The sequence below is a fragment of the Nuphar pumila genome, chromosome 10 (genome assembly GCF_984573655.1).
Source record: "Nuphar pumila chromosome 10, dmNupPumi1.hap1.1, whole genome shotgun sequence".
Taxonomy (NCBI): Eukaryota; Viridiplantae; Streptophyta; class Magnoliopsida; order Nymphaeales; family Nymphaeaceae; genus Nuphar; species Nuphar pumila.
The window spans coordinates 76,877,895-76,890,751 of NC_143258.1; the positions used below are offsets into that span (position 1 = coordinate 76,877,895).

The following is a 12,857-nucleotide window of genomic DNA, read 5'->3' on the forward strand; positions in this document are numbered from 1 at the left end:
TCGTCACTTGGGGGGGACCTATCGAGTCTAGGGTGGATACATTGACCGTAAACGCGTCTGATGAGCCGATGACGCGTCTTGACCGTCAACGTCAAAAGCCTTACTGTTGGGTCCCACCGCCCCCATCGAGAAGCTAGAAGAAGGCCGTACAGAATGCGATAAACTTGCCACGTGGATGGAGATGACGCGGTTTCTGTCGACGGGGTCCGACTATTTAAGGACGGTCGAGCCGCAGGTGAATGCTCCTCGTTAGCACCGACCCTTCTTCTTCTTCTTCCTAATTCAGTGCAGACGGTATCGATATAGAGAGTCGGATATAGTGAGTGCTTGTGCCTCTCCGAACCGAGAAATTCCGGCCGACCTTCTGGTCTTCGGGTGAGTTTTTCCCGAAAATCAGTCTCTTCTTCTGTAGCTCAATTCAAACTGTATCAGTAGAGGGAATCGGAGCAGGAGGCGTGTGTTTCTTCTCTTTCCGAACCGTGCGAGAAATCCCGGCCGAACTTCTGATTTTCCGCCGAGTTTTCCTTGCGTTTCAGGGTTTTCTTTTTTCCCGTTTTCTCTCGAAAAGCAAACGGCGTTTCTTTCCGAGGATTTTCGCTGTCTTGTTTTTTTTTTTTGTTCCTTTGTTCAGAGTCTGCTATTCTAGAAGCTTCGTTGCAGTGGGAGAAGGGTTGCTTCTCTTACACGCAACAGGTACTACATACGGAGTGAGGGGTCGCTCGTTCTTTAGACTCTGATACGGATCAATCATCTAGTTGACCGGTTCCGGGAGGACGCTGCCTTTATTCCACACAGAGATTTCCGAGACGTTTGATCCGATACAGAGAGACGAAGCAGGGTTGTCTCGACTCGCCGTTTGAACTAAATTCCAGGCAATCTAACGAGAAAGTTAAAGGAGGAGGAGAAAAAATGGCGTCCCAGAACTGTTCAAGCCTCGAAACGTGGGCATTCCGGCCATCCCTGACCGTCGATTCTTGGTTCTCGGAGGCCTTGATGAGTAGGGAGACCGACGCCCTTACTCGGGCACTCCAGCTCGAGATCTGCAACTCCGACTCCTCCGCTTTCCTCCCCAAATCCGACACAATCACCACCACGAGCCCCACCAGCTCCGACACGGACGGCTCTTTCCGACCTTCACCCCGCCGGGAGACCGTCGTTCCTCCGCCCACCGGAAAGATCTCCAAGAGGAAATCCCGTGCGTCGAAGAAATCGCCGACGACCTTCATCAATACCGATCCCGCCAACTTCCGCCTGAAGGTCCAGCAGGTCACCGGGATCCGATGTCCCGCCGCCGTCGGAAGCTCGTCCATCTTCAGACCCGAACCGCAGAGGCCGCGAACCTCTCTACCCGCCGGAGGGGTCCTCCCGACGCTGGACACCTCGGCGTTCCTGCTGAACCAGGCTGGTTCAGTGCAGCCGGAGCGGTTGGGATTCGTCCCGGTTCCTGATATTCCGATTCTGGATTTTGACTCGTTTCAGAGCGCCTTCCCCACGTTGGAATCTTGGCGCGTCATGTAAATCGTAGTTTTTTTTTTCCTTTTTGTAACTTTTTTTTGTGTTTCCTTCTTTTTGTGTGGGATCAAATCAATCCGTGTACTCTCTTTTTGTAGATAGGTGTCCTTTTCAGAGCTTATCTAGTGGCTTTCCCTAATTTTTTTAATTGAACCACTTGTCCATTTGGCTTCTGGGAGACGTTTGTTTGAGTGGGAAGTCAAAAAGCAAGGGGGAGCGTGTCCATCGTAAAATGTGTCCACTGGGAGAAGGAGGTGCGGAGTGGTTGGGGTTGTACAGGATCAGGTGCCATCACATGGCACACTTTGAGTGCGCATCTGCACCTGGCTGCCCTCCATCTTCTAGTTTTGGGCCCCACAAAAACTACTGACAGGCTATCCAGCGGCATACTCCAAGTGTGCCATTCGTGATGCAAACTTGGGCGCTACGATTCAAAGTATATGACTGAGCCACAGCCATGACCCCACATGGGTGTGGTGTGGGCCATCATGGTGTTGGGTTTGGGCGATGATGGGTTTGAAGGTTTGGCTGGAGCTTTTCGGGAATAACGAGTGTGTCCACCCACGTCAGCAGTCTGGTAAATTAGCCAAACAAACCCAAAAGAGAGAGAGAGAGAGAGAGAGTTTTGTGTTGTGCTCGTTCTTGTGGCAAGCTGAGTCAAGTCAGAATTGAGCAGGAGTTTGCTGACTGGACAGAAATTGCATTTTTTTCAAAATCCAAAATAATAGAATTTTGACTAAACTTAAGCTGAGTACGGGTGTCAACAGGTGGGGTTTGACTCGATCCGACCTGTACCAAATGCTATAGGGTCAGGGTTTGGTGACAAGAAAACCCGATTAAAATTAGGGTTGAACCCGAAGGGACCAATTAATATATAGAGCCTACCAAGTATGGTTTGTGAAATTTCATACCAGACCAGGGACCGACCCAAGTTTTGATTAAGATCCGCAATTTGTCAATGTAAAAATAATAAAAAAATATTGTTTTATCAGGTATGGTCCGGCTTTATAGGATTCCGGTATAGTTTCTTCTATAGTGGGTCTCATTAGACCTTGGTCCGGACTGGGTACCATCATCTCAAATGAGGTTTGGGTCTAGCTAGCTTCACCTAGATCCGAACCAAATCCGACCCATTGACCTATGTGTAAGCCAATAGCTTCATCTAGGGGTGGCAATCGGGTTGGCGGGTCGTCTCGGTGGGTTGGCGGGTCAGCATACCTCAACACGAATCTGACCCGTTTATTAAACGGGTCGGCTGTGGCAAACATGAACCCGACCCATTTATTGAACGGGTAACCTGACACGACACAGTTAACCCGTTTAATAAACGGGTCGGGTCGGGTAAACGGGTTGGCGGGCGGGTTTGGGTAAACGGGTAGGCTGGAGGGTCAGGCTCGGGTAAACGGGTTGACAGGCGATTGGTAAGGGGAGTGGTAAAGCCTGGGGGCACCTCTGTAAATTTGTCTCCTCTAATTATGGTTGGGAATCACTATTTGAATTGAATGGAACTGAAAAAGGTATCGTTACATAACTTACATTCGAAGCATTGATGAGTTCTCAGGCACGCTTTCTGATGGGCATTGGTCGTCGTGCTGCGCTCTCGTCAGTTGAAAGAAAAAAAAAAGGCTAAAAAAGCAAAAGCAAAAACTAGGTGTCGTGCAACAAAATCCTTTTGGCACGTGTACACTCTCACATGCTTGAAATAAACAGCCCCCTCTCGCTGTATGATATTGATGGGATCATCGCCTTTCCCTACACGACTACACCACTAAAGGAAAAGTTGAACCAGTGAACGAAAGAAGAAAGGAGACGATGGGATGATGATACCTTCGTCATCTTTCAAAGGAGGAGGAGGAGGAGGAGTAGAGGAAGGGACGACCAAGAGGGATTGGGTGTCGCTGAGGTGGCTCTTTCGGGTGTCCAGGAGCTCGACATCCCGCACGCCTGGGTCAGCCTCTTCTGGCTATGCGACCTCGTCTCCGGCATGGTGATCCAGCCCGTTGTTGGCCACATCAGTGACTGCTGCGCCAACCTCTAGGGCCCATGTCGTCAACGCCCTCTCCATTTCCCTCGCCGTCATCATCGGCTTCTCCTCCGACATTGGCTCCCTGCTCGGCGATCCCCCGAGCTCCGGTCTGCAGCCGCTCGTGGTCACCGTCTTAGTGCTGGGGTTTTGGCTCCTCGACTTTGCCAACAACTTGATCCAGTGCCCCTGCAGAGCCCTCCTCGCGAACTTCACCGACAAGTTTTCCCCTCGTCGGAAAAAATTTTACTCGTATATTTGCACCCTTTGATTTCTTCACTGGCTTTGTGAATTCTGATACTGTTAGTGAGGGGTTTGTGATGCGGACCCTTTCTCTGTTGCCCTTCACGATGGTGGGTGAAGGCCATGTGTTTGTCCTAAGACGTGCATGCAGCCCCAGAGCCAGACCTGTAAAGAGGTCAATGAGGCTTGGGCCCCAGGACCCAAAAAAAATTTTAGAGGCCCATTTTTTTCCTTCGACTCAGGTCCCATAAAACACAGGTACAACTCTGTGCAGCCCCTACTGCCTGACCACACTGTCCTGTCATTGTCAACAGGCATACCACTTTGAGTTAGACTGCGCCTTGCACGATTTGCGATCACGGTGTCCTCCATCATCAGGACACGACATTGAGCCTCCCCTGCCCAAGAAGACCCATCCTCCACAGGACACGACATTGAACCTCTTTCGTTGAGTGGACGCCGCTGGTGTGCGTTCGGTTTGATCCCTCTCCCTGGTCTGCATCATCGTTCGGGCTAATATGCTCGCCTGAGTCCCTGCTGTCCTCCATTCCTACTATCTTTGTTTCCATGTCCTCCGTCAGTGGTTCGAAGCGGTTCGTCGGCCTTTGTTTTCGACCATCATTCCCTTGTAAAGTTGTAGTATTTGTTTTCGGGTCACGGTGTCCGGGGTCGGGTAAACGGGTTGACCCGCCCGCCTAACCCGTTTATTAAACGGGTCAGACGGGTTGGCATACCCCTAACAGGAACCCGACCTGTTTAATAAACGGGTTAGGTGAGTCGACCCGTTTAAGCCAAACCTGAACCCAGCTAAGAAGCGGGTTGGTGGGTCGTGTCAGATTTTGCCACCCCTAGCTTCATCCATTTACATTTTATGATATAAAATATATTTATTACTACTTAGTCAGTGTTCATTTTGCCAAACACATTTCATGAGTTTAAACAAACTGTTTACGAGCTGTATCACGACCGATTCATTTCATTTCTCAGTCCTATAAGGACTTAAAACGAATAAAACAGCGTTGATTTGAGGGTGGGTATATATGTATGTGGGTGTTATGAGGTTTCATGTAATTAGGGGTGTCAGCATGTTGGGTTTGTTTCCAACTCAGGTGGAACCAGACTTGGATCAGATTTTTGGGTATGATCTCAGGTCCAGACCGGGGTCTAATCGGATCTACTATAAGAAAAAATGTACCAGAACCCGATAAGAACCACATGAACCAAACCAGTACCATACCTGATAAAAACCATACTTTTTTTTATCATTTTTCATTGAAAATTTGCGTGTCTTAGTCGGAGCTTGGGTCGGGTCCGGGTCTGGTATAAAATTTCACAAACTATACCTGGGTTCATGTATTGATCGGACCTTTGGGTCCGAACCTGGGTTTAATAGAGTCCGCTATAAGAAAAAACATACCCGGAGCCGATATGAACTACATGAACCAAACCAGGACCATACCCGATAAAACCGCATTTTTTATCATTTTTACATTTAAAAATTGCTTGTCTTAATCTGAACTCGGGTCGGGTCTGGGTCTCGTATAAAATTCCACAAACTATACCTGGGTCCATGTATTAATCAGACCTTCGGATCCGGACCCAGGTCTTAATAGGGTCTTCTAATTATTTATCACCATACCCGGACCCTGTAGGGTTCTGGACAGCCACCAGGCAGGAAATGGCTGGGATGGTGTCACCCAGCAAGGGAGGCACAGTCCGGTTATTGCGTGAAATTGCCAGTTATAAAAAAAAATTACAAAAAAAGATAAAAAAAAACACTAATATTGAAAAAAAAGAATTTAAATGATCCGGCCAGCGGCTGGTCTGGTGCCACCTAGCTAGTAATGCCTAAATCCTATTAGTTTTAGCATTTTTTTAAAGTCAGTCAGGTTGGTGTCCCTAGGCTGGTCAAATTTGCACCCCTCAATTGTTGGTTGTCCCACCAAAGCTACGGTCAGTTTTCCTTTTTTATGACCAAGGAAGAACCGGGTCACTTAATGAGCTCGCATCCTTTAATTAATTAAGCAAGTAAATCACAGTCGACAATCTCGCTCTCTCTATAACAAAAATTTTGCAATATTTCAAAAAAAATCTAGTTTTTCTTAACAAAAACTTCAAAAAATATTGGTATATATAAAAACATGTGAATATATGAGTAATATAAAAACACTACAAATAGTTTTTTTTTAGCAATGTTATCATAATAAACAATAGGTGATCTTTCAAAATATCACATTTTTTGGTATAATACCGGCCCTTGAAAACATAACAATAAAATCACAAAGTATTGCGTACGGTTGTGATTAACCACACCACTAAGACTTGTCTAAATTTTTTTTTGCTAGAAGCTGCTGCTGACTGCATTAAGATCCAATATCCTAAGATCGTGATTGAACTAATTAATTACTTAACCAATATCTTCAGTCTTGGGGTGCATTTTAACGTGAAAGTTTGGTTTTCTCATTCAAATCCCAGCTAACCATGATTTCCTTGAGACTAATTTCTCAAACAAGTCAATGCTCGATCTCTTAGCAGCCTTTGTCTGATTCTAGGCTTGACTCGACGCAGGAGGCACCCCCCCTGGTCGTCAATCCTTGTGGGCCGCAGTTCAAATGGTTCCATCTTACAAATTTCAAAGAATTCAACCTTAAATTATTGATGAGAAAGTCCACCCCAGGCACAGCTTTATAAATCTCGACTCGAGCTTTGGTTTGGCTATCAAACGAGCCAAGCTCGAGCCTAGCTTGAAGTTTATTTAGTTAAACCAGCCAAGCTCAAGCACAAGTTCATGAAGGCTTGAACAAACTTGGTGTAAAACACATAAGTAACATGTTTATCTTATTTGATGAATTTCATTTGTAAGAGGGAGGTGTTGGTCCAACTGTTAGGCTTTTAATTTTCACTCTTAAAAATGTGCAGTGACCGGCTCAACTCTCCTTCCTTTTTGCATCTTTTCGATGAAAAAACAAGTACTATATTGAGTCTAATCTGTTTCGAGCCAATCTTGAATAACAGTGTTCAAACTTGGCTCAAACTCGAGATCTAGCCATTTGTTTTTTCTTAACTAGCAAGCTAGGGAATAACCCTGATGCGTTTCGAACCTCAGCTATGACAGGCAACCTAACCACCCAGCTATCTCATTCAACCCAACTCAAGCCCTAGCTTGGCTGAGGCTGTACCAAGCTAGCTAAAAACAAAGGGCTTGGGCTATTGTGCAGCTCCACCAGTATAATAAATAACTAGATACGTACAGATAGAGAGAAGATGCTCACGAGGGCTGCAACTTCCTGGTTAGGGGTATCTGTGGTTCACCTGGCCGCAAGGTCAAAGTTTGGATTTACTCAAGGTTTTTACCACAGTGATAAATCCCATGAGATTTATGAAAATATTGCAAGAAACTACTCAAAAGTTAAAAAACAGTAATTTATCGCAATATATATTTTCAATTTCTCACGAGTTTTTCATCAAGAACATAAATATCACATTTTAAATGCGATATGTATGTTTTTATCAGCTATTTATCATACAAAAAAACCATGTGGTTTTTATTTTTGAATCAATTTGTTTACTATTTTGATTTTTTTTTTTTGGCCCAAAAATCGTGAGACTTTAAAAAAAACTTTCAATTTATCGTGAGATTTTGGCTAGCGATATTTTGTCATTTTCCCTTGGCCTAGAAAAAAAATATTGAGATGACTCTGGCCTTGGACAAGGGTGCTAATTAGGAAGATGAGCATGGACCTATTCGACAATTCAGCCATTGACTGAGTAGTTTGTCTTTTGGTGGGGGAAGAATCCACTTTGGCTGCGGTTGACTTGATGTGGTACCAAAGTTGCTCCCTTTTTTTAAGTAAGATGATAAATGAAGGTGGCCACGCACACATGGTGGGGGAAGGGGCAGGAAATAGCCTCGAGAAAAGATACTTGAAGTCCTGAACTTTGAAAAAAGAAAAGGAAAACCGAGACCTATGAAACTAGGAGTGCGATTGTGGGGGTGGGATTTTCCCCTGGAATCAACACAAGTTTTTAGGGTATGCCTAGAATTTCCGACGTTTGGTTATGTAATAGAGAATTTCCAAGTATTATTTTGCACCCAGTTTGGACCGAAGTGGCTTTATTTATGAAAAAAAAAAATTGTCAATTTCCATAAGAAAAAGGCCAAGGACAGAAACCGTGATGATGGTGATCTGTTGTTATTTGGATGGAAAAGCTTGAACGTCATCAACAATAATTTTGCTTTTCTATCTTCTCTTTCCCCTCCTAAGCAAGAGGTATAGACCTAATTTTGGATGTTTATCTTTTTAAAATTTTCCCATCTACATGTAACTTTCATGTAATTAAAACCTCCGGGAAAGCATATGAATAATAATAATAATAATAATAGGGGTGTTAACCGGTAGGGTTTGGTTGGGATCCAGGTGGAACCAGACCTGGCCCTGATTTTTGTGTATGATATCGGGTCTGAACCCAGGTTTAATCAGACGCATCATAAGAGAAACCATACCCGGACCCTATAAGAACTACATGAACCAGACCCGGGCCATACTCATTAAAATAATATTTTTTATCATTTTTAAATTAAAAATATACAGGTCTTAATCAGAACTCATGTCGGGCCCTGGTTTGGTATAAAATTTCACAAACTTTTCCCCCATCCATGTATTAATCGGACCTTCTGGTCTGGATCTAAGTCTTAATCGGGTCTTCTTATTTATCACCATACCTGGACCCTATAGGGTTTGGTATGAGTCGGATCTGGGTAAACCCATGGTTAACATTTGCTAGAAACTTTTGTATGTACAAATAAATACCTCGAATCAGCGTTTGGACCATGTTTTTTTTTACCTAAAAATATGATTTTAGGCACTGAAAAAATATTGCATATTGTATAGGTTATTGATTTTTTAAGCTTTATACAACTCTACCTACATGTAGGATAATCCAAGAGTCTATTTTCACTAAGATCAAATATGTAAGGTTAGTTCCAAAAAAAAAAAAAAGCACTTGCAAAAATGATTAGGCTTAGATTCTCAAAATCCAAATTTGAAGACATATATGGCTACCACAGGGCTTGGAGTAGGGCTCCCATTCTTGACTTCTTGGCAAGAAAAATATGAGGAAAAGGATGGCAATGATACGTGAGGTGCAGTACAAGTGCCTTGCCTGGGTCACACGGTCACATCAACTAACTAAAATTATTAGAATACCCTCTAGGAGGGCAAGACCTATAAGACTTGTAAAACATTTAACAGACAATCACACAGAAGACCCTTGCTTTTATTGAAAATACCATTGCTAACTTAGATAACATAATTAACATGCCCATTTTACTGTTCACTTGACACTTTTGCCTTTTGCTGCCAATTCGTCTGATTTTTTGGACAACTTATGTGGCATCTGATTTTTTTCAGGCAACAACTTATATGACATCTGATTTTTTTCAGGCAACAACTTATATGACACCTGATTTTTTAAGGCGTTAACATAAACAAAATGGTTTTAAAAAAGGTGGTGACTTTTGTAGGGAACAAGTGGGCAAAAGAATCAAGTAAATTGGCCATGTTTGCAATATTTTTCCAGTTGCAGTCAAAACTCAGATTTATGCCAAAAGTGAGTAGTACCATCTACATCATTTTTCGAAAGATTTAATAGACTAGGAAGAGACCCGAATGAGAAATGAGTCCAGGCCATCCCAAGTGCTGCAAGTTCCTGTTATGGTCTCAACACAAAGACTCACGGGGAGGGTTCCCCCCCCCCCCCCCCTAATGTCCAATTCTAGACATGGAATTGGTCCCTAGAATCTTTTGATGATAAACGCGGACAGTAACTACAAGTAGGTGGAGCCCCAAGGGGTTTGGTGCAGTGGAAGGGGCCTTGGCCGCTAGACTGGTGGTCAGGGTTCCATTTTCATAGGTGTATGAGAGCAAAGGACAAAAGTCAAGGGATAAGCCCTTGTTAATCCCTTGCTCAGCCAAAGTAAGGGATGCACCACAGGTTTACATTATCGGGAAGCGACCATAAGTACCCAAAAGCTTAGCCAGCACAACTAAGTCTCAATGGTAGTTTCCCCGTCTTTAATAGAAAAAACTACAGAGTAGGTAGATGATTGCAAACTACCAATAAATCAGATAAATGGTGATGGTGTTACCTAAGAATCAAGGTTGCGTGAAATATAAATGGTGATGGTCATCAGATCCTCGGATTTGACACCTCCCAAATGACTCCTGTCAGCTCCTTCAATCTAACTAATGATAAAAGGTGCAATACAATCACCTATATCCTTCAAAAAAAAAAAATTTGTTCTACAATCCCAGCAAAAGTAAAGGATTCCCTTTGCCTGGTAGGAGCAGCTGGTGCATGCCACGACGTTGCAGGTTCAGAACCCAATGGTATAATTGTATAACTGGTGGAGGTCTGCCTAAGTTCCTAACCCTAACCTCTGCTTGCCTTTAAAAAAAAAAAAAAAGGATTCTTGTCAAATAGATTATTGAATGGCAAGGTGGTGCATGCTTTAGTGGATAATAAATGAAACGTGCAAGGACACCTTTGATTGAAACTGTCACTGTGCACCGGATCTTCCAAAATCTTGCATGACACACCGCATCTATTACTATAAGAATGCAGAGTTTGTCTTGTCACTTGTCAGTTGAATGCAGAGTTTGTCTTGTCACTTGTCAGTTGAATGCATATTATTGGCCAATAAATGATAAGAGTTACGTCAAATTTTATAACGATTTTTTTATCTTTCTTATTTCATAGTCATGCTAGCAGATGCTTCTGTGTAATTAAAATTACTAAACTAGTTTTTTCCACATTAAAAAACCCCGTGGCATCATTCTGAATGACAAAAGTAACCCTTGGTAAGCAGATGTGAAGACCTTTTAACACATTTCCATCCTAATACCTCTGCTTCTCCTTGGTAGCGTCTAAGAGGGTCAATGGTCGCAAATCTCGTTCTTGGGAAAAATATCAGCGAGGGTAAATCTTGCAGTATTTTGAAAAAACTAATTTTCCAGATTTTCTCAGGAATCTCTCTCTCTCTCGCTATATATATATATATATATATATATAACATAAAAAAATGTACAAAAGGCATTTCATTAAAAATTAATGCGACAAAAAGGTGATCATTTCAAAATAGTAGATAATATTTTTAAAAACAGTAGATGATATTTTGAAAATATCGAGTGATTTTTTTTTATAAAATCAACCTTTCAAACATCGCCGATGATTTCAAAATATCAGCCATATTTGAAACTATGATCCAGAACCCACAATTTCCTAAACTTCTAGTTTGATACAATCTAGATGTCACATCCACAATCATGGGTTAAATTTTTCAGTAGCAGTGAGAAAAAGTAGCAGTAGGGAATGTCTACAATCCAAGAGATTTGGGGTTTTCAGTGGCATCTAGCCTTAGGATTCCTCTAGTTAAGAAGAAAAACACAGAACTTCAGTTCGTAGAAAACTGCAAAAAATTCTTTACAGTTAGTCGCCTAACCTCAAAATTCTCTAGACACCTGAAAGTAGCTAGAAATAAATGAGCCATTGAAAGTTGGGAACCCTTTATAAGTCTAAACTAAAGAATATTCTGCACCCACAAACGCAGAATTTTAGGGTCAGTTGGGACGTTGCACTGTGGAAAACAAATCAATATCCCAAATTATCCCAGTTATCTGAAACAAGTTGGGAAAATCCAGACAGCTTGAGTCATGTTTGGCTAAAACAGAAACAGATAGGGGCCAAACCAGCACCTCATCCCATGGGCAGGGTGCTGTTCGCATACCCACTGACTGGCTTTCTGCGGTTGTTGCACATGTGCCTATGAACACGCCATGGAGCAGGATCACGTATAGGGATAGCAGTGGACTTGGGCAGGGCCGGGGGACAATGCCTCCACCCCCGCCCCGTCTCAAAATCCGGACCTCCATCCCGCACGGATTTGGATTTTAACCTCCATTCCCGTTTTATGTCCTCCATCCCCAGTCCAAACAGGGCAAGGTGGGATGGGGGCCCGTTTCCCCTCGGTCCATTGCCATCCCTAAAGAAAGATTGGGGACGGGGCAGGGCAAGGTGGGGATCCAGACGGGGGCAGGGCGTAAGTCCATCCCCGCACAGGTTTTGATTTTAACCTCCATCCCCCCGCCTCAAACCCCGTTTCATGTCCTTCATCCCCGGTCCAAACGGGATGAGGCAGGGCAGGGCCCATTTCCCTCTGGTCCACTGCCATCCCTAATCAGGCACTATAGTAGTGACAGGTTTTCTTCCTCTGAGAATGAAAACCAAAACATTTGACAGGGCCTTCGGAAAGGATACTTTAAAATAGGATATTTTTTCAACTTTTGGGTTCTTTTTCGGTGATAAACCAAATGCAAGCCTATCTGCTAATATCAATAGTACCATCTTATCTAACAGGAAACCATAAACGTGAATTTGATCTAATCAATCTTGCCTCTAGATGAGTTCAGTATGGTTTCTTTATTAGGAAGTGCACCTTGAGTCGAAGCTATTACGATGTAAAAACTGGATAATTTTTTTCCATTAACGTTTGTGTACTATGGACTGTTGATTTTTTAAGCACATGAAAAACCCTCTTACACATCACAATCAAGAGATTCAAAATATGTTTCTTACTAAATAAACATTTTGATCATATCCATCGTGTTTTTTTATCAACAAAACATTCAGAAAAAAACATTGAAAAACCCGGTGAAGTGTACTAGACAGCACGGTGCCGACAATAGCAGTCGATGTTTTCCCTTTACATATTTTATATTAATGTAACTGTCTCAGCAGCTTCTGGAAATAACACAAACGAGTCAACCAAATGCAGAATCTGACTAGAAGTGATTGGGTTGCTTTATGATTAACTCCAGCTTGACCCAAACCAAACCCGTCTACAGCACTGCATAGATACGGATGTAAATAGGATGCATCAAGAGAAGCAAGGTCCAATTCTAGTGGCCTTGTTTTAGAGAAGATGTCCTTGTTTCAGCCCACTTAATAAACTGACTCAATTCCCTTTAGCCTAAACATTTTTCAGTTGGAATTGAGCTGGAAGTGCTTTCTATCACCAAAG

General features: G+C 43.1%; 1 protein-coding gene across 1 annotated transcript; it reads left to right on the top strand.

The window, feature by feature from the left end:
- Positions 1-909: 909 nt before the first annotated feature.
- On the top strand, positions 910-1,518 carry LOC149826897 (calmodulin-binding protein 25-like). Its single transcript, XM_090018393.1, has one exon. The coding sequence runs from the start codon at positions 910-912 to the stop codon at positions 1,516-1,518; it is 609 nt and encodes a 202-aa protein (XP_089874519.1).
- The last annotated feature ends 11,339 nt before the right edge of the window (positions 1,519-12,857 follow it).